This window comes from Ambystoma mexicanum, chromosome 2q, assembly GCF_040938575.1.
Source record: "Ambystoma mexicanum isolate Mex_15411 chromosome 2q, UKY_AmexF1_1, whole genome shotgun sequence".
NCBI lineage: Eukaryota > Metazoa > Chordata > Amphibia > Caudata > Ambystomatidae > Ambystoma > Ambystoma mexicanum.
The window spans coordinates 1,002,331,311-1,002,359,072 of NC_090924.1; the positions used below are offsets into that span (position 1 = coordinate 1,002,331,311).

The 27,762-nt window shown below is 46.1% G+C and overlaps 1 protein-coding gene across 2 annotated transcripts in view; it reads right to left on the minus strand.

Moving 5' to 3' along the window:
* Nucleotides 1-27,762, minus strand: part of IGF2BP3 (insulin like growth factor 2 mRNA binding protein 3) — a 1,445,925-nt gene that overhangs the window by 523,937 nt on the left and 894,226 nt on the right. For both annotated transcript variants that reach the window (XM_069648320.1, XM_069648321.1), the window contains one exon: nucleotides 26,778-26,909. In XM_069648320.1, the coding sequence (XP_069504421.1) occupies nucleotides 26,778-26,909 (132 nt within the window). The remainder of the gene's footprint in view (nucleotides 1-26,777; nucleotides 26,910-27,762) is intronic.

The window sequence follows — 27,762 nt, forward strand, 5'->3', positions numbered from 1 at the left end:
CCTGCACTGCCTCCCTGGCAACCCCTGCACTTGGGGACTGTTTTTTTTGTATCCCTTCAGTCCCCCTACCAGCACTTATGTCTGCACTTCCTTCCACTTGCCACTAACTGATGGTTTGTCTTTTTTTTTTATATCTTATTATTCCACTTTCCGATTTACTGCACTTTTCCCCTCTCCCGTCCCCCGTGCACTTCTCCTTTCCCCCCTTTCCCATGCACTTGCGATCTGAATGACACCTGGCCTAGTAGGATCGTTGTCTGTCCTCCCTTGTTCCCCCCCCCCCTTGCCTCATCGCGCCTTGAAACACTTGTGCATAGGCGCGTTATAAATGCCATATCATATCAGATGGTTTGGTAGAATGTACAGGAGCTGTCTCGACAGGTTCTACATCAGAAGATAGACCTTTGGCTTATAAATGTAAAAGAAGTCTTCTGTGTCTGTCCTGCAGGGTTTTATTGGAGAAGGTCCTGCAAATGTCCCATTCATTGATTTCATGAGGGTACAGGCAGTTGTTACGCTCACCTGTTATCCACAGGGACACCACCCAGCCGGGTTACTCGCTGGTATGCTTCTCAGCTTTGCCCTCATGTGGTCTGCCTGAAAATACAGGAGGACTGTGTTCAAGGCAGACCGACTGGGGCAAGTATCCTCCCTCCACCCCGTATGATTTCAGTCTCTCTGGCAACCTCTCCTCACCTTGTGTGTAACGCTCACCTGATTCTCGCAGAGGCGCCGGTCTTGACTGGGCGACTACCGTATCTTCAAAGGTGATGTGTAGCACCCGGTTGGCTCTTTGGGCTGGACCACTGTGCACTGTATGCCTGACTTCAAGAGTAAGATGTCTTAGGTATGTGAATGCCGAGCTCTCCATCTGCCTCGGGGCAGGGTGCTGTAACCAGTTTCTTCACTGGATAGGTAGCGCAGGCCTCTTGACTTCAGAGGACTGCTGTCCGTCGTTTACTGCACGAACGGTAAGTTTCGAGTAATTCTATTGTCTTTAAAGTCTTTAGTAATGATGTCTCTTGTTTTGCAGGGTTCCGGCGATGGCGGATGACGGGCTGAAGTGAGTTGAAGATGGAGCCCGTGTGATGAATAGAAGCGCCTGGAAGCACGTAAGTAAGCGCTTGTTGCCTGCTTCACGATGCGCTCTAACTGTCTTTTATTTTGCAGGTACGAGTTCGGAGCGGCTGCAGGGTGCCGGAATACCCACTGGGTTAGATGTGGAAAGGAGTAATGGCACGTGAGTATTAAAGTTCCCCAATGTCTTTAAACGCACCTTGTTTTGTCTTTCAGATGCAGGATGCAGCGCCGAAGGCCTCCGGAGTGCACGAAGAGTAGGTAAGCCTTTGTCTTTCAGATACCGGAATGCAGTGTGAAGACCTCCGGAGCGCACGAAGAGTAGGTAAGCCTTTGTCTTTCAGATGCCAGAATGCTAACCTGTTCTTTCTTGTCTTTATAGGTGTTGCTGAAGACTGGATTCAGGATGGTAAGCCTTTTTCCTTAGGCCCAGGATCCGATGCAGAAGACACGATGAGCATTCTGCTGCAGAGGATGCAGAATAACGCAAAGCAAGATTCATCCACCGGGTGTGGTTTAAATAGCTTCCAGTAGTGCTTAGGTGTCCCCTTCCACAGCCACGCCTAGGTAAGAAAAGAGTTCCTGCTTTCCAGAAGAGTTCCAGTGTTCTGAATCTAGGGAGTGGCTCCTGCCCCACCCAACAGGAAAAGTAGTTCCAAACAGAAGAGGATCAGAGGCTCAACTGGCAGGCAAGTAAGCAGCATGGTCTGCTGCAGGTAAGTCCACCCAAGCATTATGAGCCCGGCGCTTCCAGCGCTGGGACTGGGCATATCTATGAGCCTGGTGCCACTGGCGCCAGGACTGGGTCCAAAAGGTCCCAATTGGGACTGGTTGGCCCTCGGAACCTGGGTTATGGATCTGCTTCCAAGGGAGTTGGGAAAACCCTGACCTTTTGGAAGCAGAGATCATGACATTGTGGTAGAATTGGGCATGCTCTCCGTCCTGCCTTCTTTGCAGGGGTGCGTTGTCTTTCATGGGCGAGTGCGGTCCAGTTACTTCACTGACGCCGGCCTGTTTGATATTGTTCAGGTAGGTCTTATTGCTGTTCTTTAGTTTTGTTGCTATCCTGCATGCCTTTCTTTGTTTAAAATGTCTTTCTCCCTTAGGTATGCAGAGCTTCAGCGCGGCGAACTGGCTTGGTTGAGCCCCGCTGGTAAATGTGGGCGCATTAAGAGCGCTATTATGCAGTAAGTAAGCGCTATGCGCAGCGCTGCGAAGTCTTGCCTTTGCTAACATGCGTTTTCCTTCCTTGTAGGTCGCGGTGTTCTTCAGCGCGAGTGGAATGTCCGGAGTGGTGCCAGCCGAGAGGCGACCAGCCAGGTAAGCCTTTTGAGCAGTTCGTAATTTGTAAATGTCTCTGCTTTCTTTAATGTTGCCTCCATCTTCCTCTTTCAGGTCATTCTGTCAGGGAGGCGTGCAGATTCGAGGAAGCGGTTCTCAGTAGCTGCGAGTGTTTAAAGATGAAGACTGCAGGTGAGATGTTGCTGCTAATGATGTTCCTTTTGTCTCCTTGCAGGGTCTGCTTCTCCGAGGTTCGAGGGAATAGCTGGACACGGTGAGCGTTATGTTGCAAGCTGCAAAGTAACGCGAAGCGTGCTGTCTTGCTCGGATGTGGTTTAAATAGCCCCAATAAAATAGTCCAGGAAAAGTATTCGCTAGGCTACCACACCCAAAACACTAGACCGCATATCTTGGTTCTTGCGAACCAAGCTATGTGGATGCCTCTATTTTGGCTGACAATAATAAAGTAGTTCCCAAGCACATTGTTTATTCATGGTGTATGAGCCTGGTGCCAGGACTGGCCCCATGAGGGCTTTTGAAGAGGGTGCCAGGCTCTAGAGGCCCGAGTCCTAACTCCACCTCGCCAATGGGTTTGCCAGAGGGGGTTTTGGGCGAGGGTCATGACAGCAGTAGATGCACTGCTCATGAGGATCCTTCATGCAGACAAGCTTCTTCATGCACCTCGTGCATCCCTGAACAGGGAAGGATGTTTGTCAGTTTGATGTTCAGCCATAGTTTGAGGAGAATTTCACTCAACGAATTTAATGTGAGAACAAATGTTTTGAGCCCAGAAACACAGAGCAAATAGAACTTGATCAGGAGATCACAATAGGATATTTTTTGAGAATATGATATCTAACAGAGAAAAAGAACTCAAAAAGCTCAGAGAGCTGGAGGATTCAGTCTGTTACACTGCAGTGAAAAATCTGAAGATGGCTGACTGGGGCGGAGCTTAAGCCCTGCCACCTCATTGGTTAGGGCCATAAGGACCAAAGTGAGGTGGAGGGACTACACAAGTGAATGGCTCAGACCATAATGGGCAATCTACATTCAAATTTCTATGGAAATAATGGATATAATACAAATACAAATTATTTTAATCACTGAGGATTTCCGGTCTGACTACGGGGAATATTCAAGCATTTGAATCTATGAAAGATCCAATGCTGGAGAAAGCTACCTACACACCAGGTGATTGACAACCGATCTTGTGAGCAGGGAGAAAAGGTCCAGGGACCCAGCCAGATGCCCAGTTTCAACTACATTCAGGAAAAGTTTGTCCCTACGAGACTTCCCCATCCTTGTGTTCCCAGAAACAATGAAATCCCCCACCTCCCTTGAGAATTCAAGTACTTTATGAAAGGAACTCAAAAGGCCTGTCCTAAAGAGCTATGGGGCTCTAAAACCTGCTGCAAGGCAGCCCAAAGAACACAAAATAGACTGATCATCAAGAAGGTCTGTGGATGTGGAATAAGATTAACCAGGTGGAAGATGTGTCGATGAAAGAAAATGTGCATGGGGTGAAAGTGGGGAAACCAGGAACTGTCGTGGGGTGTGAGGAAGGAAAATGTGTACAGTAAAAGTTGCACTTGGACGGAACAGAAAAGAAATGGGCTGGTGTGTTTCCTCAAGGAATGATTTCTCTCGATTCTCGTGGTGGCCAAAAGGAAATTGCACGTTGTATATGATATGTCTACATTTAATTGGGTAATGGGGGTGAGATCCAGATAGGAACAAATAAAATTATCCTTTGAGGATACAAGTATATAAAAGCCAAGAGGGCAAAACATTGCAATGGTGTTTTAGCAAAGCGAGATGCATATCTGTTTTAGATTAAGAATACAAAATGATTGAAAATGACATTGCTGGTTCCCAGGGAAATGTTTCTACAATACCTCCCACGTTGAGATAAAGCACCACACTGAGGGGGTGACAGGGATGTATAGGTACACTGAATATGGGGAAGAGTGGACACTGGGTGTAGTGGTCGTGTATTGAATAGTTGCCTAAATATAGACTAGAGGAGGGAGTGTGTAAGAGGTACTAGACCCCTCCGCCCTCAAACTGAATACAGATAACATAATAGGCTGGTCAATGGCTCCAGTATTGCGAGAAACAAAATAACTGAATTATATAGTGCTTTTTGAAGATGGGGCAACATTTTTGGGGTCATAACGACTCCGGAAGTGAAGGCCGCCTCAGGTATTACATGCACATCATGAATATGTAAAAATATAATCTGAAAGCTGGATAGAACAGGAGTTATGCCTAAAAGTAAATAACTCAGTTGATAGCTGAACATCTAGACTGAACAGACAGATATTTCTAAAATGGATGCCAAATACAGAATGGTGTCTTGGGAGCAGATGCCAAAAGGCCTGAATCATGCCCATGTTGAATATTCTTTGGCTGCAGTCCACTGTAAAATAAGGCACGTCTGGGATGGTATATTTAGAAATTTTGGCAAGGAAAGCAGACAATGATTGATAGTAGATCAAATAAAGGCATGGGAAAGCTACCAATTAGACCCAACAGCTGCTTACTTGGCAACAAATAAAATTAGTTCATGGGAGGTTCACAGTATGAGCTGCCAAGTAAATTTGGCAGGACCTCGAGAAGTAGATAAGGACTGGTTCTTGGCAGAAATTGAAGGATAACTAATTAGGTCAGGCTGGGTCTCAAGTAAGCTTAGTCTATGCGTCAGTCAACCGGTGCTTGCCAAAATGAGCTAATGTGGGCTTTGTGAGTGACAGATAAGCCATCCAGAGGAAAGGATGGCATATATTAAAGCCTCATGTCATTGGAAAAAAGCCTATAAAAACAAACTGATTGTAGCAGCTCAGTGTGCCTTCTAGTATGTCTTTTTTAATCCGTGTTAAAGATGGGTGTGAATTTGTAGCCGGGCGTCCATTCCTCCTTTATGAAGTCTCCAGTGTCAGAGTCCACAGATGTCAAAGCTGATGAAGTGCAGTGGGCTCCCCCTTTATACCATAAATCCTGCCCAGGCATTGCCTAAGATAAAAGAAAATGGAAGCTGCCGTCTGGAGTTTTACATAATTGATTTGGTACATAAATCTGTCTACGCATTCACAGGTAATTTTCTTTGGCTGCACTCAATGCCAGCAGCCTTTGAATATGGTCCTAGGCCTAATGTTCATCCTAAATGCATAAACATTTGCTGATGGTCCATAAGCGATAGCCGTGCTGCAGAGTTCGACATGTATTTTAAAATGGTAAGGCGATTGCCTTCTGGTGGTCATCAGGATGCACTGTTCAACTGCAAGTTTAAACATTAAAATGATTCCATGTACTTAAGTGTGCTTTCTTTTTGTCTATCCTCTATTTCCTCCTGATTTGATTCTTTCCATTTCCTTTATTCCAGTCTTTCTTCCTTTGTCTTTTTGCTTCTTCATTGTCCCTTTCAACTTCCATTTTCCTCCGATTTCAGGGGTTTCCCCACAGCACCACCATTCCAGCTCTCCACTCACTGTCTATGGTAAGTTCATTTCGAACCCCCATCCCATGAATGTTTTTCCTCCCCCTCCCAATCCTAGTGCTCCTCAAACCCTTCAAGCATTTCCACTGGTCTCCTAGCCCCTTTCTTGTCCCCTTTACCTCCACTCTTTGCTCCAAACAAACCTCAAATCTCCCACCACCCATCCTACCCTCTCCTCATCCCCCAAATTAACCCTCATACTTCACCCCACACCCCCATGCTAACAATCTGTGGGGTATTTGAAGCAATCTGCAGGCTACACTGGTTCATATAGCCTGAAGACTGTCCAAGAATAACGCTTTTTCTGCATTTCCAGTGATATAATTCAATTTCTTAAAGCTTAAGAAGTCATTACAAAAAAGCTTAAAATTAGATTTCACTTTAAATTAAAGATCAGACTACGCAAACTTTAAAAGTATCAATACAAATTTGAATTAAACTTGTCCTTTTAAAATTCAAGTAAAACACTCTGGCATGTGTATCAAATTATCAAAGGCCATGTTCACCCAAACTACTAGATTTCAATAGTATTGGCGTGGAGAACTGAGTAGTGTGGTTCTTCCAAAACCAGTCTTTCTAAAGTTGCAGTCATTGGAGGCGGAGACTTTCTGCACACTTTTTACACAGGCTTGTAGCGCGATAGCGCAGCATGGCGTGCTGAGGAGAGTGGTTGCCCGTGGATTTCCGTGGAAGCATTCCCGATGTATGCAACGAGTTGGTGTTAACTTTCTCTAGTCTCTCCCATTGACACTTAAGTACGCAAAATTCTGATACTTCTCGTCATGCTCATTGAATGCACTTTTACACTGGTCATATAAAGCAACAGTGCTTGCTGCTGGGTGAAAACAGTTTAATTTGGATTCATTCAATTGAGAACTAGTACCTGGATTGATCTGCCTGATGAGCAAAGCCAATAGATATTTTTCACCCCGGCTCCTGGTCACTTGAATGGTGTGGACAGGACAGTCCTAATAAGCAGTGACTGCGGTCTAGGACAGCCTTTGAATTGCTTGGACTGACTTGTTAACAGACCCATTGAGGGATGTTGAGGCGTGAGTTATGCATCCAGGTCTGGTATTGTAAGCTTGCCCTTTTCACAGAGGGGCATGAAGGGAAAAATGTGTGAAATGGAAAACAAAGTACTACTGCTAATAATGTCTTTAGCAAATGTAGACCCTATTATATGCTCAAATTCGAAAAGTGTTTCTAAACCTAAGGCTGCAAAAAAATGACAATACTTTCCTAAAGGTCAGCCGGTGGTAATTGAAGTCCATCTTGCCACAGAAATATGTGAAAATTTGAATAGTAACGTGGATTGTACAACGGCGAATTTGATAACTCCTTATTGAACCTATGTTATTCTCTTCCAGGAGAAACTCTGGTCTTGGACAAAATAACAGATCGAGACAAATGTTAATGAGCTAACAGTTATTGAGGCAAATGTGCAATTACTTGCCCCATCTATGAGACTATCATGCTCTCCACGGCTTACAGGATTGAATGACATTCACAAAATATCTAATGACTTGCTTGATGTTTTCAAAGTTGCCAGTAGTCATGTGAACATGGATAGTTATTATAATGAAAAATTTAAAGCGCTAGACGCTCATAATTAAGCAAGATTTTGCTAAAATTGACATCTCCTGTCAAGTACAAAAAAATGTAAGTATGCGGTCAGAGTTGGTAATTGAAAAACAAGCCTGTCCAGATAATGGTCCTATCAAGCATCAATAAACAGGCCCTGTGATCAATCCAACAACTGATACATCCGACAACTAAATCGGAAATTATGGAATCAACAAAGAGATCCTTGATGGTAGTGATAAGAAAATATGATTGCCTGTTATCAAATAGAGAGAAATGAAAAGCTTAAAATCTATTGGGGCAAAGAAATCCCAGATTGTGGAGGAAATAAATGAGCAATCGGGTAAAGAAAGCATGTATAAGAACCACCGATCCACTAAAAGATCTAAGAAAAAAGGCAGCACACAGAGCAAAGAGTCGCCAACCAAGCCAGTAATAAAACAAACTGGCTAATCGGTGCTAAGGACACTAAGGGAAACACAGCTCTAGCACATCAGGAGATAGCTGTCGACACTGAGGAAGGTTCACTAGATGTTACAGATACAACTTTAGAAATAAGTATTGCAACTTCTGCTGCAAGTGTCCCATTTAATAGCGCTAAAAGCAAACAATCACGGAACAGATGCATCAACTAAGAAAGCTACTAAATTGCCAGTACCTGAAAAACTCAGTAAGGGCAGTGCTCTTCCACACAGGGAGTACTCCATGGCGAGTCTAACAAAGATCAAAGCGGCCTATAAATAGTCGCTTACTTCGAATATTTAACAATACACTTCCTCTAAGGTTGATAAATAGCAGTGACTGGGAATTTGTTGATTTAGGTCCCCATTACATAACCAAGGTACACTGTTCATCGAAAGTAGCTGGCCTAAATAGGGCTAATTCGGCATCACTCTTGAAATGGGGGTATTCATTAGATTGTGATTCCTCTAAAGAACCACCTTATAAAGATAAAAAAAATATATTTAGAGGGGGCGGGGGGTTGGAAGAATTCTGAAATGAATAAATAAAGCACAGGTAGCCAAAACCAATGAAGAGGTATGTGACCCAAATCTCAAATATCATTGGGAGTGGCTATGTACATTCTAGCCCCCAATTATGACAAAATCCCGATCAAGTATTGAAATTAAATCGAGGAAAACTAGACGGCACAAGCATCGCTCTAGTACAAATGACTCATGCAAATATCTCAATTCTGCTGACATATTACAGGAGACTTGTTTGATGGGTAGGTTCAAATTGATGGGTATACCTCATACCTGCGTCCTGCTACTAGGGGAGTAAAGGGATGCCCGTGTGGTGGCTTGGCTATCTGTAGCAAATCGCTTGAAAGATAAAGAGTCTCTGGAAGTGGAAAATGAGAAGACTGCTAGTAGTAGAGGTGCAAGTGTACTTTGGTCACAAGTTGTTGGTAACCATCTATGACCCTCCTGGAGGCTCTTTTAAAACAGGTATTCAACTTAAAATTATTTCAATGTGTGGGATTGAAGTATGCAGATGATATAAATATCATTGGTGGTGATTTAAATGCCAATTATGGTATGGTTTAAGCCAATAATGCATTGATTAGGAACCTTTTTGACTTCCAACAAAGAATACGAGGACAATACAGCTTAAGTCCGATTGAGGGGAGTCAGAAAAGGTTGTGTTCTGTCTCCCCTCTTGTTTAACTTTCATTTATCTGACTTTGGCAGTATCTTCGAAGAAAAGTTGAACGCTTTTCCCAAATTGGGTGAAAATAAAGATGCGTTGTTTGGTTACGCGTCTGACTTGATAATCTTCGATAACACCTTTTCAGGAATCAGTCCAAGCTACCATTAAAGGAACAAGTTACTTACCTGTAACTGTTGTTCTCCAGCATGGGTCTGGCATGGATTCACATGCTCATGAATATTTCCCGTCAGGCTGGGAATCCTCATTAAAGAAAAAAATCAGTTTCAGTTTCTGAGCTGTCTTTCTACTACTAACCAATCACTGTCTCTGGGTCATACTGCCCCCCCAACCAATGACTGCCGCCTACCTAAGCCCCTCCTCTGGCAGCCATCTTCAGATTTGGTAGCACGTAAAGTGGCAGTAGGACCAAGAGAAGAGCCGCAGCGGGGGAGGGAGGGGTTTGAATATAAATCCATGCCAGACTCATGCTGGAGAACAACAGTTACAAGTAACTTGTTCCTTCTCCAGCATGGGGTCTGGCAAGGATTCACATGCTCATGAATACAAAAATACATAGCAGTATACACATGCACAACCACGGGAGGTGACGAGGCTCAACATTAAGCTTTTCAACAACTCAACATTAAGCATCTCTTACCTCCTCACCAGGCTTACTTTCAAGCGAACAGGTTGCGCAGCACTGCCTGGACGACTCTGGACTCCTCCCTGGAATCCCGGTCGACGCAGTAGAATCTCGTGAAGGTGTGTGTCGACCTCCACGTAATTGCCCTGCAGATGTCCAGCAGGAGCACACCAGACAGGAACGCCGTAGTAGCAGCTATCACTTTGGTCAAATGGGCACTCGGACGGCTGGGCAACGGTCGGTTTGCCAACCGGTGACAGTGCATGATGCAGCCAGAGCGCCATCTGGAAATTGAAGCCTTCGCTAGGGCCTTCCACTGGTTCACAGGTCCAAAGTTGACAAACCGCTGTGATGTCTTCCGAAAAGTCTTTGTGCGGTCCACGTAGAACTTCAGCCGAAGAGGGGTGATCTTCTGTGCACGGCACCGACAGAGAACCTCTTCCATTTGTGCCCATAGCACTTGAGTCGAGGACGTCCTGGCCTTTGCAAGGACCTCCTTGCAGTCCGCCAGGATATCGTAGCCTCCAAACTCTAGTGCTGGAGGAGCCAGGCCTGCAAGTTCAGCGATCCTGGGCCGTGATGTAGAATGGCGCCTCCTTCCCTGGTGAGAAGATCCGCCACCGTCAACAGTTTGACTGGGGGAGGGGAACCTGGGGGAGGAACGCTGACAAGTCCAGAAGGCCCGGGAAACATCTGCTTTGGCCACGCCGACGCGACGAGGATCATCCTGCACCTGGACCGTCTGAGTTGACTGATGAGTCGCAGAAGCAACGGCAACGGTGGGAACGCATACAGGAACAGGCCGTCTCAGGGAAAGGAGAATGCATTGTCCATGCTCCCCGGCTGGGGAAACCTGCTGGAAAACCTCCGGCACTTGGAGTTTGTCGCCGTCGCAAAGAGATCTATCTGGGGATTGCCCCATCGGCGGAATAGCAGATCCACTTGATCCTGCCGCAGTTCCCAATTGCGGCACGAGCACAGCTCCCTGCGGAGTGAGTCAGCGACAGTGTTCTTTACTCCCGTCAGGTGGAAGGGTACCAGGAACATCCTGTGGGCAACGGCCCAGTGCCACAGATCCTGCGCTTCCTTGGATAGGGCTGGGGATCTGGTGCCCCCTTGCTTCCTGATGTAGAACATTGTGTTGGTGTTGTCGGTGAAGACCTTCACCACCTTGCCCTTGAGGGATGGGAGGAATGACCCGAGGGCCCAAAACACAGCTCGGAGCTCCAGGACATTGATCTGTAGTGACCTCTCCTCCGGGAGTCAAAGGCCTCTTGTATGGAGATCTCTGGTGTGCGCTCCCCATCCTTCCAGGGAGGCGTCCTTCGTCACTGGTTCCGGATGTGTTGGGGTCTGGAAGCCCATACCCGCTGCTAGATGCGTGCGATTGCCCCCACCACCGGATCGCTTTGCAGAACATCTCTGAGGGTGATCTGGTCTTCGGAACTGCCCGCTGCTTGCATCCAACGGGCTGCAAGGAACTCCTGCAGTGGTCGCATCCACAACCTGCATAGGTGCACGAGGTAGATGCACGATGACATCATGCCGAGTAGGGACTTGATGGACCTCACCCTGGCCAGGGTCACCAGCCATTGTACCTTGCCCAGAATGGCCTTCATCCTTTCCTCAGACGGTGAAGCCAACCGCACCACTGTGTCAAGTCTGGCTCCCAGGAACAGGGCACCTTGCGACGGTACCAAGTGGGATTTTGCAAAATTGATTGAGAATCCCAGATCCGTGACGAGTCGGACGGCCTTTGCCATGTGATCGACGGTGGGTTCTCTTGACTTTGCTCGGATGAGCCAATCGTCGGGGTAGGGATATAAGTGGAACACGCGCAGCCGCGCTGCCACTGGTGCCAGGCACTTGGTGAAGACCCTCGGCGCAGAAATCAAACCGAAGGGTAGGGCCTTGAACTGGTAGTGTCGCCCTTGGACTACGAATCGTAGGACCATTCGATGTCCTTTGTGTATTGGGATGTGGAAGTAGGCATCGTCCAAGTCCAGCGACGATAGGAAGTCTACCTCCTCCAGATGTCCCAGCACGTGCTGAAGGGTGACCATCCGGAACTTCTGGGGCTTAATGTATTTGTTGAGGCGGCGAAGGTCCAGGATGGGTCGCCAACCGCCGGTCTTCTTTCGGACAAGGAAGTACCACGAATATACTCCGGAGCCCCGGCGCCTCTTCGGGACGAGTTCTTATCGCATCCTTTTTCAGCATTGCTCATACCTCCAGAAGTTGCTGTGGCAAGTGGTTTTCCTTCCTGGCCACGGGTGGTAGATGGGGACACTTTCTTTGGAATTCCAGAGCGTGCCCGTGGGCCAGAGCATCCGGCACCCAACGGTCGGTGGAGATGAAATTCACCAGCCGGCCTCCCACCGGGGAGCTTAGGTGGGGGCCCGACATCAAGGCCGGTTCAATCTTGCTTTGCCGAGGCCTTGCCGCCTTGGCAATGACGCTGCGGCCTCTGTCGGCCTCCTGCAACGATGACCGAGTCGCGTGGCGGTACTAAGCGGAACCGCCAACAAATCCTTTAGAGGCACCTTGAGACTTGCCTCCGGGGGTCCGAAAGGACGGCTGATGGAGAGAACCCAAGGCCCGGGCCGTCTCGGTGTCTGCCTTGATGGCCTGCAGTGACTCGCCTACTGCCTTGCCGAACAGGTTGTCCCCGTCGAAGGGCATGTCCAGTACCCTGGTCTGAACGTCCTGACGGAAGTCAGTGGCCTTGAGCCACCAGCGCCGGCAGAGGCAAACGCCGTTGCCCATCTGGCAAAAACCAATGTCGGCGATGTCCGTGGCCACTGATGGCGTGGTCCGACGCCCCCTCCCCTTCTTGTAGGATTTCAAGGGCCTCCGCCCTCTTGTCTGGCAGGAAATCCAGGAGTGGAGCGATCTTCAACCACAGCTCCCTGTCGTAGCGTGCCACGATCGCAAGGGCGTTGGCCGCTTTAATAGTCTCCTCGTCCCATAGTGTCCAGCTTCTTCCCCTCGCCGTCCGGTGGGGAAGTTGATGCAGTCGCCCCTGCCAATTTCTTCTTCGCCGCCGTGGAGACCACAGAATCCGGGGACGGCTGAGCTCTGAGGCACATCGGGGCGGAATCTGGGACCCGGGGGTGATGGATGATCCGTCCCGTCGTCACCACCATCATAGTCCGTCCCCGTCGTCTCCGTTCCCGTCTCATCCCTCAGTGGAGGCGAAGTAGGTGAAGGTTGGGAAGGAGGGGGAAGATGGATTCGCCTCAGCTTGTTGGTGGGCTCCCCGACTGTCCAGGCGCTGCTGGATCATCCGCTGGGGGTAAGGGGGTAGATGGTCCTCATCACCGTACACAGGGTCTGAATAGCCATCAAGATCGCTCCCGAGTTGTCCTGTGACATAGGCATTGGTTGCGACGGGAGCGACGGATGGGCCGTGCGATCCTCCGTCTCCTCCACGGCCCGCGGCTCCACAGTTGCTCTCTACATCCGCCTCCCGCAAGACCGGACTTCCTCGAACTTCTTGGCCAGGATCTTTTTGACACCAGGTAGCTCACCTTCGGAGGTGGTATCTGTGTCCATTGTGGCTACCATTCCCCCCTCTTTGTCGTCCCAGGGTTTTACGGGGGTCTTCGATAGGTTTAAAAGATAATTCCCTCCGGGGTGGAAGTAGATTCCACTGGGACAGCCTCCACAGGCTTTGCCAGGGCCGCCACGACTCCTTCAATCGAGGCCTTCGCCGGGTGAATCAGGGCCTTCACCGCCTCACCCCCCCACCTTGGCTTTCTCCAACGGGATTGACCGGGGCTCCTCCCGAAGCTTACCCGGGTTCTCGGACTTCTTTTTCCCTGAGCCAGAGCATTGGCTCCCGGTTGATGGCATCGCCGACATCGCGCCCTGCCTGGCAGCCGAGGAGCCCAAACCAACGGCACTCCCGGTGACCGCAGTGCTTTGCACTATGTTGGGCCCCCATCGCTGGAGCGCCCTTAAAGGTCTTAGAAGACCACTCAGACTTCTCACCTGCTGCTGGGTTCTTTCCTTCCAGCCAGTTATTGAGTCAAGGATGACGGTCCTTCAATGTCCGGGCGGACAGGTTCTTACAGAATGCGCAGTCCTCCTCAACGTGAGACTTGTCATTATGGCAGTAGAGGCACCGGGAGTGCTCATCCTCCTTAAAGACATTCTGCAATCCACCTCCAGGGCAGTTCCTAAACCGCTTGGATCCAGTAGGCGTCGTGTCTCCATTGTCCTGGGCCATGTTCACGTGGAGTAGGCCTCAAAGATCTTTCGGAATCCTCCAAGAAGAGAAACTCGATGAAAATTCACCCTTGATGGGCATAGAAAAATTCCGAAACGGGTCCCCGTTGATCCGAAGAAGGATCGGTGGAGCTTGAGGCTCAAATTGACTGAAAAATAAGAAAACATAGGAAAAAGGCAAAATGCAGTAAAAGCTCGAGAACTATAGCACGAGGACTCCCAACACTTGAACGTGTGCTAAAAATCTGAAGATGGCTGCCAGAGGAGGGGCTTAGGTTGAGGGCCGTCATTGGCTGGGGGCAGTATGACCCAGAGACCAGTGATTGGTTAGTAGTAGAAAGACAGTTCAGAAACAAAACTGAAACTGATTTTCTCTTTACCGAGGATTCCCAGCCTGATGGGGAATATTCATGAGCATGTGAATCCATGCCAGACCCCTTGCTGGAGAATACATAAAGATCCAGTTTCCAAAAGAAAAATACATCTTGGGTATAGTAAAAGAGTGCACTAAACCATAACAGGTGGGTGATTACAGGTATTCAAAAGGATAATTGAGGCATTCTTCATGGGAATAGGTTGAGCACCACACTGGGAGTATGGTGAAGGGGCAGTAATGACATCATACGAGGACAGCCCCGAATAATGGGACTGGGTGGCCAGTCACAGTAAAGTCGTCTTAATGAAATCTCAGAGTATGGAAGCACTTAAGGTACAAACGCCCGAATATTATTTACAGCTATAACCCTGACCTACATTGCAGAGGATGTTTATGGCAGTTTGATTAAATAGGCTGGAGGTATTGGAGGTGAAATGTGTATGGTTAGGTCTCTCTCTAAAGAAAAACAGACCTGTAGACTATGTAGGGATGCCCAGTAGACAATCATCTAGCTATGCCTTAACTTTCTGCCCTGCCATGAACCCGTTTTGTGTATTATCTGAGCTATCACGCAGAAATCGCTTTGGCCAGAATAGAAATTGGTTTTAACGAGGATTGGAAGAACTGCATGCAAGGAGGACCCTATTGCAACATTCAAGGATAGACATATGTAACCCCTGGAGGGGGGTAAAGGAACAAGAGCCAAGAGCCACACAGGGATCCAAAAAGAAATATTTTAGAGCAAAGGACACGCATGCGTGACTGCACAAGTGAAAGTGAGGGGTCAGTAATGTGAGACTAGCAACTTTTTTAGTTTTCTCAGGATTTGACATTTTAATATATACAAAATTAAATAAACCCTAACTAAACATACTCTACCCATTAGCATTCACAAAACTAGCCCTCACACTAAGCAAACAGCTAAAGCAACATGAAAACAACAAAAATCAAAGGTTACCAAGTACCCAGCGTCTCTGAGGACTTCTATTGGTCCTGGGCAGATTTTGAAAAGCCAATTTACTCCAAGGAACAAAAAGTTTTAACCAAAGTCTAAAAAAGTTCAAAAGAAACCAAAGTTGCCACAAATAAAAATCCACGGGAAAATGTCTCTGCTTGATGTAAAGACACTCTTTTTACAGTTCCACAAAGAAATAACAGCACCAATGAGGTTTCCTTTATGGCTTCCTTCCAGGAAAGTTTAGGTTAAGTTGAAGACAAAAGTACCACGTATGCTTACATCAACTTCTCTGCTTTCAACTTCTGTGGTGTCTTTTATAAACAGTCAGGATGCTTCTACTTGGAAAATTGTGAGCCGGCTCCCTTGCCCCACAGTTAGCTTAAGCTTCTACTTCTTTCAATTCTGACAAGAATATGGATGACCAAAGTTCTACTGCTGCTACGACGACTGCGGATTTAAACGAGTTTGCTGCTACAGTTGCAACTTCAACATTAGGCAACTTCAACAAGACATTCGACCTCTACAGGTTGGCAAGGCCCTCTTGTCTTGATTGCAAGAAAGGGCAGCCTCTCTGCCTGTCTTGCAGCTACCACAAAGTCTGCTTCTAGCTTTCAGATCACTTCTCATTTCAAATAGTCGCAGCCATGCACACATTAAAACAGCTTCTATTAACAAGTACTATGCTCCCTTCCGCAGCTCCATATACACCTCTCCTCCAATGGTTACCACAAAGCTGTTGTGTCACTTTTTCAGCTTTGGATGATCCCGTCAACATTGAAGTAAAAAGAACTTCAATACATCAGAACACTGGTGTAAAGTTTTTAATTCAGCGGGATTCACTTTTATAGAGTTCACTCTCTGGGCTTGGGTTATGCTTGTTCTTGCTTCAGCAACTTCTACGACTTCTGCCTTAGACCTCAATATGTGGCAAGATGCGGACTTCTTACTGAAAAGGAAATTAGGAACGTGCAATTTCATTTTACTTATAAACTCCCACTTCATCAAAGAGACGCGGTCCCACCTTTCGGACAGCATTCAGCTTCCAAGGTATCAGGAAACGTGGTCTCTTCAAACAGAGCTTGCAACTCTTCTGGAAAGTCAGTTCTACTTCAATTAAACTACCAGCAACGTTCTGTGTCAACAGGAGCCACACGACCACTTGGTAGCAAGGTGTTTTTTATTACAGAAGAGAAAGGCTGCAACTACACGCAAGCGTTTTACATAAGCACGGGTTACATTTCTCCGCTCCGAAAGACTTCACACTTCTGCGATTAACTTTTACCCACTTAGATGTAAGCGCAAGTATAATTAAAGTTGGTTTGAGTTACCAGCAAGGTATTTGTTAGCTCAGGAGTACAAAGCTTCCTTTCCCAACTCCCATTTACGACTACGGGCTGCTGCTTCCCGACTTGGTTTCTTCTCCTGCTACGGGCACTATTGGGATCCACACCCCTCTGCTGCACGGGTGTCTCTGATCCAGCCTCACCAAGGGAGAGTCTCTTGCTCTCCAGTTTCCCTCCGCTTGCTTCTGCACATGGGTCTTGGGAGAATGCACAGCTTCAGCTCCGCATCCACAGCAATTAGGCACACCTAGAAAGAATGCCTGTTGCTTGCAGTCCCTTCCAATGCTGCCACAGCCAAACAAGGTTTGTGATCACAGGACCAATTCAGAGCCAGCTGTTGAAATCTGTCCATCCTCTGCTCCGGTGTCCCTTCTGTGGTCACACTTCCTTGTGATCTGTATGCTTCGTGTTATGCTACTCCAGACCTTCCAGCTTCTATCAGCATCTCCCAGCTGCAGCCTTTTGTGCCTCTCAGGTAGGCCAATTGGTTTCAGGTACAGGTCATTAGGACTAAATGCCTGACCTTGCCAAGAGCCCTTAGGATTGCTTGCCTGACTTGGACTCTGTATGCCTCTTCAGTCCTCTACACAGTGCCCAAGGGAAGCTGGGACCTGCAGTTGATTTTGCGGAAAAAAAATCAATTTCTCCAATTCTTTAAAAAGCTTTAAAATGGATTTTCTTCTCACAAGATTCTAAAGGGCGGAGTTATAAGATTTAGCCCTTTGAGACACAGAAGGGTTAGGAAAGGTTACATGTTCACTGTTCCTGCTGGCATACCTATGATATTGTGGGCGACATAGGAACTTGGGGGTATAAAAGATTGCTTCCTTGGGTTCAACACAAAGTGGAGTCACTCCATCAGATATTGCCTTTTCACCCTTAATAGGAGATAGGATGTATCAAAATGGCAATAAGCCAATTCCTCCTCCAAGTGTGGGTCAACAGTAGTCCTCTTCAAAGAAAAATACAGTGTCTCACCCTGCGCAATCTCGCCCCCCTCCCTGGGCCTGGTCTCCACCCAGGTCCAAGTTGATCCTCCCACAGTAAAACACCACCAGGATTGGGATCAGGAAGAGTCCGCCCTCTCCTGGCCACCTAGGAGGAGTCTGTAGACCGGGTTTTAGTGTGTTGGGGGGGCGGGGGGTGGGGGGATTGGTTCTGCAGGATTGTCCACGGAATTAGACATGGTATAAAAATACAAAAAATGAAAACCATCGATCGAATGACACATTTGACCGATTTCGGTCAGTACCATTCGATGAATTTTTCAAAATATCGAACAAAAAGCAGGGGTGTTCCCCCACTCCCCATGTTTGCTATTTTTGGATTTGATTCAGGGGCGCCGGGTAATTATTAAAGAAAAAGGGACCCCCCGGCGTCGGATCCAACCCGTGTTAGAGGGACGGAACTGACGTCACAGGGTACATGAGAGGCAGTGGCCGATAAGTCGGGGGGTTTATGGATGTACTCGCGGGGGGGGGGGGGGGAATGGGTTGGTTTGTTTGACACAATAAAAATATATTTGCAGCGAAGATTACTGTGGTCAATTTCTCTAATTTCAAACAATTCTACCATGGTCAAACAACGCAAATCCTTCGCCACAGGGATCCTTTACTCTAATAGAAGAAAAAACAGTTTCCAGTGCAAGCGGAGTGCCACTGGCACAACTGCTTGAACTCTTTACCAAGAGGGTTGACAGGCGCTCCACTCTGCGCCGTCTCACCGCCACTGCCTGGCCCTTTGTGCCGGACCTTCCCTGACAAGACAGTGGAGCATCCAACAGTACAGTAGCCTCTTTGGCAATCCTATTCATACTGCCGCACATCCGGGCACTCTATCCTCCCACCCCACACAGAAGGGAACACCCAATGTTACAGTCCTGTATAATTAAAGGAGCCACCCCATTTCATGCGGCCTACTAGCACTCCCTGGGCCAACCCTGGCAGACTGGGCCCAGGTTGAGAAGAATGTGAGGCTCCCCCACGTACCTGCAGGCAACGCTTGGCTGCACCTTGCATATGCAACCCATCCCAAGTAAAGACTTTCGGGCCCCCACACATTGCTGCTCCGGCAGCTTGCTGCTGTTCACCTGCCAGGGTACCAGCAGAAGACAGCACCAAGAGACTGCAGCAATGATCCCGAGACAGCCCTGGCAAGGCTGTCTCCGAAGTAAGGTGTTTTCATATATATTTTTTTGTAGAGTGCACTGTAGGACTTTGCATATATTTGTTCAAAGACATTTTTATGATTTAAAAGGGCTCTATATTTTTTTAAGGTTTAGATAGGAAGTTGCTTAAGTTATTTGTTTCTCATGTGTTGGACCCTTTTTTCTTTTTTTTTTATAAAACGCTCAAAAGACCAGAAGTGAAAAGTATAAATAAGCATACAACTAAAATAACCATACAGTTGCATTCCTTTCGCACCCTTTCCTTTTGTGTGCCAGTTACTTTCACCTAGTGCCTTTTTCATTGGGGGTAATTTGGGGGAAATCCTGCCCTAATCTTTGCCTCGTCATTTCTCCACATCACAACTGGGCTCACTGGGGTGATCTTGGACCCAGGTAAGCAGGGGCTAGAGACAGTAAGAGGCGAGTCAAGTCTTCAGTAGCGTTATATAGGAAGGGCCTAATTCACAGAGCGTTATACAATGGGGTTTTGCCATTATAAACCGCTTGTGTGAATTAGGCCCATAGTATATATTGTGTACCCTCCTACACCCGTCTCTCTATAAGGTGCATGGTACGATCCGCCCACAACACATACACATTTCTGCTGGCACCAACTGATTAAGGTCTGTGTAGATCATTATTCCTGCGGAAGCAGGTGGAGAGCAGTTAACTTCTAAGCAAACCGACCCGTGCCGTCAAACATGTCATCTCACATTACAAAAGGTCAGGGAACTTGGCAATCCATGAGACGTAGCAACTGCTTTCTGAGTTTTCACAAGTGGCAAATAGCTCGAGGTCAATCCATCTTGTGAAGACAGATTGCTACTGGGCGGTGGAGCAGCCACACATCATGGGAGCGTAGTTAATAAATGGAGGCCAACCAGAGAAGGTTCCAATTGAGAATCCCTCCCGCCTAGGGTGCCACAAGATGTGTATCCCCAGTGACTTCTGCCCAAGTCCACAATTAAATAATCCATGCACACAACTGTGTGGAGCGAGGGGACAAGTCCCTCCTTGCTTGTTCATGTAGCTTATTAACTATTTAGCAATTTAAGAAATGTATTCAATGTTTTTAGGGTGTATAAAATGCCTACTAGCATATTTATATGTGGTGCAAGCTGGTGTATGGTCAGATAGGGCACATGAAGATGATCAGGGTAGCATCCCCTATGAATTACAAAGGGAGATGTTTGAGATTTCTGGATGCATTTGAGCAAAAGAAACTCAGGATGATTGCATTGTGCACCATTCACACACTGTTAGAGAAATTGCTAATTCCCTTCTACCTTGGAGACCCCCAGCTCTTTCGCTGGACTTTAGGACTTTCAAATTGATATCCTGGAGAGAGCAAGACCTTTTTCCCCCCTCCCTTGTGTATTTTTCTTTAATCTGAATACGGTTTCTTTTGGTTTAGGAGTGACAAACTCCATAGTCATCTTTTTAAATTGTGACACAGCACCTTTAGTGCAGGGTCCCATAGAAATCCCTTGGATTGCTGCTAAGGTTTAAATAACCTTCCCTTGGATAACTACTGTTTCCAAGAGCAGTGAAATGAAATTGAATTTACTTACATTTGTAGCTTTCTAGACCCAGCACACACTATCTTGCACTAGGGTGCTGGAGGGGTTACTTAGTATCCCCTTTCTCTAGTTTCTCATGTAACATTTTTATGTTACCCTTTCTACAATTAATGCCTGGTGGCAGTGGGTCACTTCTTACTGCCATTGAGTGTTTCTACCGCGGGCTGCAATTGCAGCTGCAGTAAAGCACCCATGGGTGCCCATTTTGTCAAAATGGCCCGGGTCTTTTTTCGACCATTTAGTTGTTGGAAAGGTCCTTCTTGAGATTTACTCTGCGCACCAAACCAGGTTTGGTCCCTTTGTTTGCTTTGTCTTTGATGGGATTCACTGGTGAAGCTCGCCTCTGGCTCCAGCGTGTTTTGCAGGGCTGGAAGCAAGGGAGGTGCCCGAAACTCCCTGTGCTTAGTCTCCTTGGTTACAGGAATGTACCCAAAGATGATTGGCCGGCTGGCTGTCCTTGGAGGACAGTCACCCTGCTGTGTAATTGATAGCTAGGCTGCGAATGAATGGGAGAAACCTGCATAAAAGGCTATGTCTTTGCTTGGAAGGCAGAGTCGAGAAGAGACGCTTGCTGCAACTCCTGGAGCGTTGGTTTGCCTGGTGAAATCCTCCTGCAATGCTGATGCTCAAAATTTGCCTCGACTAGAGAAGCCCTGAAAAGGACGACTTCTCCCCTTGGGTTGGTGGGTCTAATCAACCCAAAAGCAAACTCGTCTGGCCACTTCCATTGCTGCTGCAATAACCGATTGCCAGGGAGAGGAACACAAGAATCGAGTGTTGTCTTTAAGTCGGACCCAAACTCCATGAAGATCCTCTGGACTCCCATGAAGCAGGACTGACCAAACCTGAGCCACAACAGAGTGCTGGACCCCAGAAGCGAGGAAAGTCCATAAGGTATTCGAGAACTGCGGTGGTGCTATTCGCGAGAAGTGGAAACCGCGAAGTGCCACTGATCTGAAGTTTGCCCATTGCTGCCGCCGACCTTCAAACTGTAGTTCAGGAGTCCCCAGACGTCCTCCCTCTTGTCCCCAGGACTGAGGCGCAGGAACAACAGGATCTGCAGACTACAACAGGAACAGAAGCCAGCTGGAACCAATTTCTTCAGACCTAAGGTACTGTAAAACTAAGAGGTACTCCTCTCTTGTCAAGTAGCCTTGCTAGCTCTCAGTTGAAACTTGCTCTGGTTGCCTTTGCTGAGTTGCTTGCAGCTTTGCCCTTCACAAGCATTCCAGTTTGTGGCCTAACAGTGATTTCATTTTCTACAAAGATTTCTAAAACATTGTGCAAGATGTTGCTTACCTTCAATAAATCCTTCAACACTCCTAGACTTTATGCTCAATTGACACTGGCTGTCCTGGTTCCCTGAAAGACTTTTCTAACCTCTGACTTTGTGCTTTAACTATCCCTCCAAAAAGTCACATTCTATAACTTGTGTGGCTGGGAAAGGGTTTATCTACCTTGCATTGGTGGGTTCAAAAGTACTTATCTGCTTAAGAATATTTGTTAACCATTGTTTCTTGCCTCTACCCATTTCCTTTGGTTTGTTTCGTTTTATTATTTATAATGCGCGAGTGTACCCAAAGGTATCAGGGCGCAGCATTTACAAGAATTTTCTAAGCTTAGCTGCAGTCATCATAGAATATACATAAGGACAATGAAGTTGACACCAAACTCAGTATTGCTCTAAATGTACCAGTGATATATTAATGTCCACAGTATCCTAGTTATTTAAGTCACCTCATGGTGTAGGACATGTCTGTGTGCCATCCCAAATGGGTATCCGATTTATTGAAAGAATGTGTATACTGTTTAAGTATATTTTAAGTGTTACATATTTGCTCCCTTCTAAAGAAGGCTTATTCAAACTGACTTAAATGCATCATTATTTAATCAAGAAACCTGGAGTATACATTTTATTTGGATACTTGTCACTGTGAAAGTCTATGCTACAGGCCTACAGCTCACATTGACCCCTCTTGAGAGAACCCTGGCTGCTCAGTCACTCTACCAACTTAAGTAGCATGTGCTTATACCAAAAAGGTAGGTTAACTATTGCCAAGAGGACAAGGCTGGTGCAGTTTCCCACAGGGTACTGCATTACAATCTTGCCTAACACTGTTCACAAGAACCTGCAAGATTGCAGACCATTTCATTAATCTAGCTTTCCTCCTTGCTGAATCTGAACTACTCATGCATATGCACTTGTGTATAATAACCTGGCCAAAAGACGTCAAGTGGCAAACCAGATTCTGCCACAATAGGGCAGAGGTAAAAGACCTTTCTACAGATCACCAATGTAAATTCCATAGGAGGTAAGGTACTCTAACACAAAAGCACCAGCCCCAAGTGTCAAGAATGACACCAATGAATAATATCTAAGGGAGGAGGTTGCTGACAGACCCAACTGAAACAGGATGTCTACAAGAGTGAAGACAAGCAACCACATGCTCCTGAGAAGTTGCTCAGATCAATGGTTAAGTAGGGATGCACAGGTATCCTTTTACCAAAAGAGAAAAGAAGCTAGCACACTCATTACCTTAATTATAACCAGTAGCAAACAGTCTATATGAAGGCACCCTGTAATGTAAGTCGGACCCTGCCATGAACCTGAGATAGAACCTGCCAGCAGACCAAATAGGGAAGTTTAGATATAAAACCGAACTACCTATGGCACACATTCTTACTCACAAAGAGTAAATTATCCCTTGCAACTGCACATTTTGAGATCTAATCTTGTCTATATAGCAATAAGTACTCGATTGAAGAGTAAAGCATCTGTTGCAGTGATCCTTTTGAATCACTTCTCTGGGATGCACGGGTTTAACCACAGTAGTTCCGTGCAGTTAAGCAGCAAACATGAGGATTGCTGTAAGTGGTAAATAAGAAAATAGACCCCTCTAATGCTGGGACTTTGTATATTGCATCCATTTCCAATAAGTTCTGAATCTCAACTACAAGTTCTGGCCATTTGGGCTTCTGAGTGGTGAGGAGGACAAGAGAAGTTAAGGGATAGGGGGGAATTCGTACCCACTGGCAAATTAGGTAAAGTCCTGCTAAGTTTGAAGGGACAACATGATCCTCCCTCCCACCCCCCACTGGGATGTGGTGTTCCCAGATCAATTGGAAAAATGCAATTGCTCTCCTTTTCAGTGGGGTTCCAAAGACACTTGCCTCATGTAAGTTTGCTGCCTACTGTGATCTTGCTTCCAGAGTGTAAGTCCCAAAAGGCAGTTTGCTGCTAGGACAGATCCTCCCGCCCCCCCCCGCCCCCAACTAGCTGGCGAGGATGTAGGTTTGAGGATAGGTTTGATACCATGCCAAAAGGCATTAGGGCAGCAACTTCTGTTGTGCACGTGTACAGCTGATCAACCGCCTTGATGCATTAAATCTCTTTGCATATCAACAAAGCATTTTTGTGCCTTCTCATGACCAGCTGGGGGAGGGTAGGTAGGTGGACTTTAGCAAAGCCATTGCGTACTCAAACTACAAGGTTTGAGCAGATGCAAGTGGCAGCAATTTGATTTAGGGGCAGGCACTTTTAAAACCATGCAAATTGGCTTACAGTAATCAATAGCAGAAATCCCTTGTGCCTCCCTTTGGGAAGATCAGATATAAATGAGGAAAGACCATGTGATGTATGGTTGTTGAATTTGAGAAGTGTGGGGTCAGCAATAGATTAGCTCCAGTGGAGAGGTCAATTTTGGTATTTTTGTCGATGCCATATATCTGCTTACAATTCATGCCAAAATCAGAAGACGACGCCAGGCTTTTGCCTTCACACGTGCCCGCAATGACCAAAGAACTGAGCTGGCAGATGGCTGATGGCCGATGAGAGCAAGTCTCATCTGGATTAACTTGGTGATATGCGCCAATTTGTTTCCCCATCTCTGTGGGCATGTTGAGCTCCGTCTTTAAACAGGATGGCCACTTTAGCAATTTATAAACGTTCTACATAACGGAGTAATTATATCATAGTTAAAATAAATCACGTCAGGTCAAAATGTTGCCACAATTAGTCTCCCTAGTCCACTGTATATACCACAACAAACCAGGCCAAAGGCACGTATAGCAAATGATCAGGCGTCTATAAAGGTCTACATCCTAAGAAGCGTGGTCTTGGCGTCAGTAGATTGACAATTAGTAAGTAAGCCCCACGACAAGAGTTGCAAATTGCACAACCTGACCAAATGCTCCACCCTCTACGAAAACTGCGCATACCAAGTAAAGCATCACTGCAGGTGAACCGTTGAGGCAAAAAAGAAAACAGTAAAAAATAAAATAAAAAAAACGGAGCAAGGAAATCAGAATTTCAGACATAGAACGCCCCTCATGACAACTCCAATGTTTTAAAATTAGATGCACCAAAAATACATTATAGCACTGCAGCGAGCATCCAACCAGTCTCAAGGGAAGAGGGCACTGTAGCATAAAAGATTTTGCATCCATATCAGAGAGACACAGAGGAGCAGAGAGAGGAGGCAAGAGAGGGCGAGAGAGCAAGAGTGTGAAGACTCCCATTTATCAGATTTGAAGGGTATATTCTCTCTACAGTAATCAGGTTACTGATAGACGTCTCAGGCGAAGCCACGTCCTGAAATCTTTCAGCTCTTTTCAAAGGAAGTGAAAAGCTGAAGGCACTCTATACTCAACTTTCCCCAAGACATATCAGACTGCTGGTCTCTGTAGAGCACTTCATTGTTAAAAAGTTAAATCCAAACTTTAGTAATATCCTAAATGAAATAAGGTTAAATTTAAAAAAGCTTTCATAGCTCTCAAGGTTTTTGACCGTTAAGTTATTCCAAGTTCAAACAGAAGAACTACTGAATGGGAAAGACTAAATACTATCTGAAGCTGGAGGAAATTGTAGCTACGAGTGGAAAAATTCCCCAATTCATTGAGAGTTGTACTCTGGCATGAATGCAAAATAAAAATACTACTTTAGGGCAGTGCAAGAAAGCAAATACAAATATTGCAGATTCTTTGCCTGGAGCCTTTTGTCACCCACCCCTACAAACCCTTGGCAAAAAAGATGCACTGGACCACGCTACAATATGCATCTTTTGCTGAAAATGTGTTCGTGTTGCCATACTTTTGTCACCAATACAGATGTTCTTCCGCTGACCGGTACAGGAGACAGTAATGACTGTACGCCTGGTAGCAGATGGGAAACGTGGAGGTATGCAGGCACCCCTCGATTTGCCACAGGCACTCATGACGGCAGAATGGCATAGAAAACAAATCTTTATATGCATTCAATCTGACACGCAATATACAGCATCACAAGCAAACCACTTTGCAGTGTACTCAACCATTTGGGCAACCGACTTCAGTGACTAATACAAGGCTGCACAGGCAGACATTAATAAATGGGCCAAGGAATGTTGTCAAATGAGAAGTCCACTATATTTAAAGGAATGGTGCAGTCAGAAAGATTATTGTCCCGAGGGTTCGGGCATGTGGTGCCTACGTTTAAGCATACGTTAATCGATCGTAACATTTCCTATGCACCTTACCATAGTTTTCCCCTTTTGTACACAAGCGAAATCAAGCTAGAGGGCGCGGCCATCTTGTGATAATCTTATCCGTTATCGCATCGACCGAGCAGGACTGCCTTTGCGGCACCAAATCATATGCCCCCGCCCCTGAGCCTGACATCACTAAACGCGTACTGCCCATTTCACAACGCCAAAGCACGTCTTGTGTCAACATTCTCTGCGCTTGAGCTAATGATGTGTTTTCATGGAAATGGCAGGACGCCTCTTTCCTCAAGAAGTATAAACAGACCGTTTCACAACACACATCAGATTTTCTATTCCATTCCTCTCACTATTTCTTTGAGTATTCTGTGACTCGTTTGTGCTCTGGTCAGCTACCTTCGTTGCTTGTAGCCCGTGCGAACAGATACCAGGACCATCGCTATAAATTATTTTCGTTTGTTTACATCCCCATCCATTCCCAACGATTTGTTTACATCCCCATTCATTCATCTGAAGCCAACACAAAATCGTTTCACAACACTTTATACCAAGCGTATAACTGCACAAGCCAGTCTGGTGAACAGTGAAATCTAGAGAACAGTTGCAAATCACACCTACATAGGTTTTCTCTATATGTTAGTTCAGACAAACATACAATAGTTTCCCTGTACTAGGTAGAACGCTAAACACTTTCAGGTGTTGGCATAAAAAACAGCAACTAGGACCTGAAAAATTAATAGGGTTCATCAACTCAAGGAACCAACAAAAATGGCCCTAAAGGGCTTATATGAAACCGTTATAAAGCAGACTAAAATCTTGAAAGTCAATACATTTTCCTTACAACAGGCTCCATCTAAAATAATAATTGTAGTAAACGAAGATATTCTCAGAAAATTAATTAAAACATCTTACCCCAAAAGGCGGATATGAAGGTGAAGCTGAAGTAACACCCAACGAGGGAGGTGGAACGCCGGAGGAGGATGAAGATGGTGGAAATAAACCCAGGGCATTCAAATTCAATCCAGGAATTAAATGGGACTGAAGCTGTGATGGACAAAATGTTTTTAAAAAACTTAGTACCCTGCAATGCAATTCAAAACCTCTCATTTATGATTCTCAACTTTATAAAATAAACATTGGCAATGCCAAGAGTTTGGCCTTTTGTGTAGGCATGGAATATGCACTAGCCAAGCACTGCCGTACTGGTAATGACAGGCCATTGATGGTAACAGGTACAAAATGGTGAGAGTACCTGGACATCTAATTGTGCCTGGCAAATGCCCAATACTTCTACACAAGCCAAAACGGTTGATTTTCCAATGCTTGTTTTTAACATGACTTCAGTGAAGGACACAAATGGGGTAGCTGAAGGCAGAGCTGGTAGACATTTTAATGACACTAGTAGCTGTTAGCATCTCCAATTAACTCATTGACTCTCAGATGACAGCTTAAAAATAATAATAAAGCACTAGCAGGCTCTTCAAATGCAAAGTTTGACGGGAAGACTCGATTAAAGCGAGCTGACAGTATTACCATGAGGTAGTGCTTTGGGCGGGGATGGGCATGGACTGAGTGGGAATGGCCACAGGTATTGGCAAGGGAAGTCAATGGGGGGCAAATAACCCAACACCACGTTCAAGCTTTCTGTCCCTCCTCATATGCCATTTCTTCCAGTCTGCACTCGAATGCAAATAGTTTCAGCTTATAGGTGGCTCCTAATAGACCAATCCAAAAAGAAAATGTGGTTTTTATCTGCCTTTCTCCCCGTCACATTACCCAGCTTACTATCTTTGCATAATCTGTGTCCTTTCTACAGTAGTAGGTGTTTGTATTTTGTTATAATTGCATATATTACGTTTAAAGTATATATTTTTTCATAGGATGTTGATTTGCTATT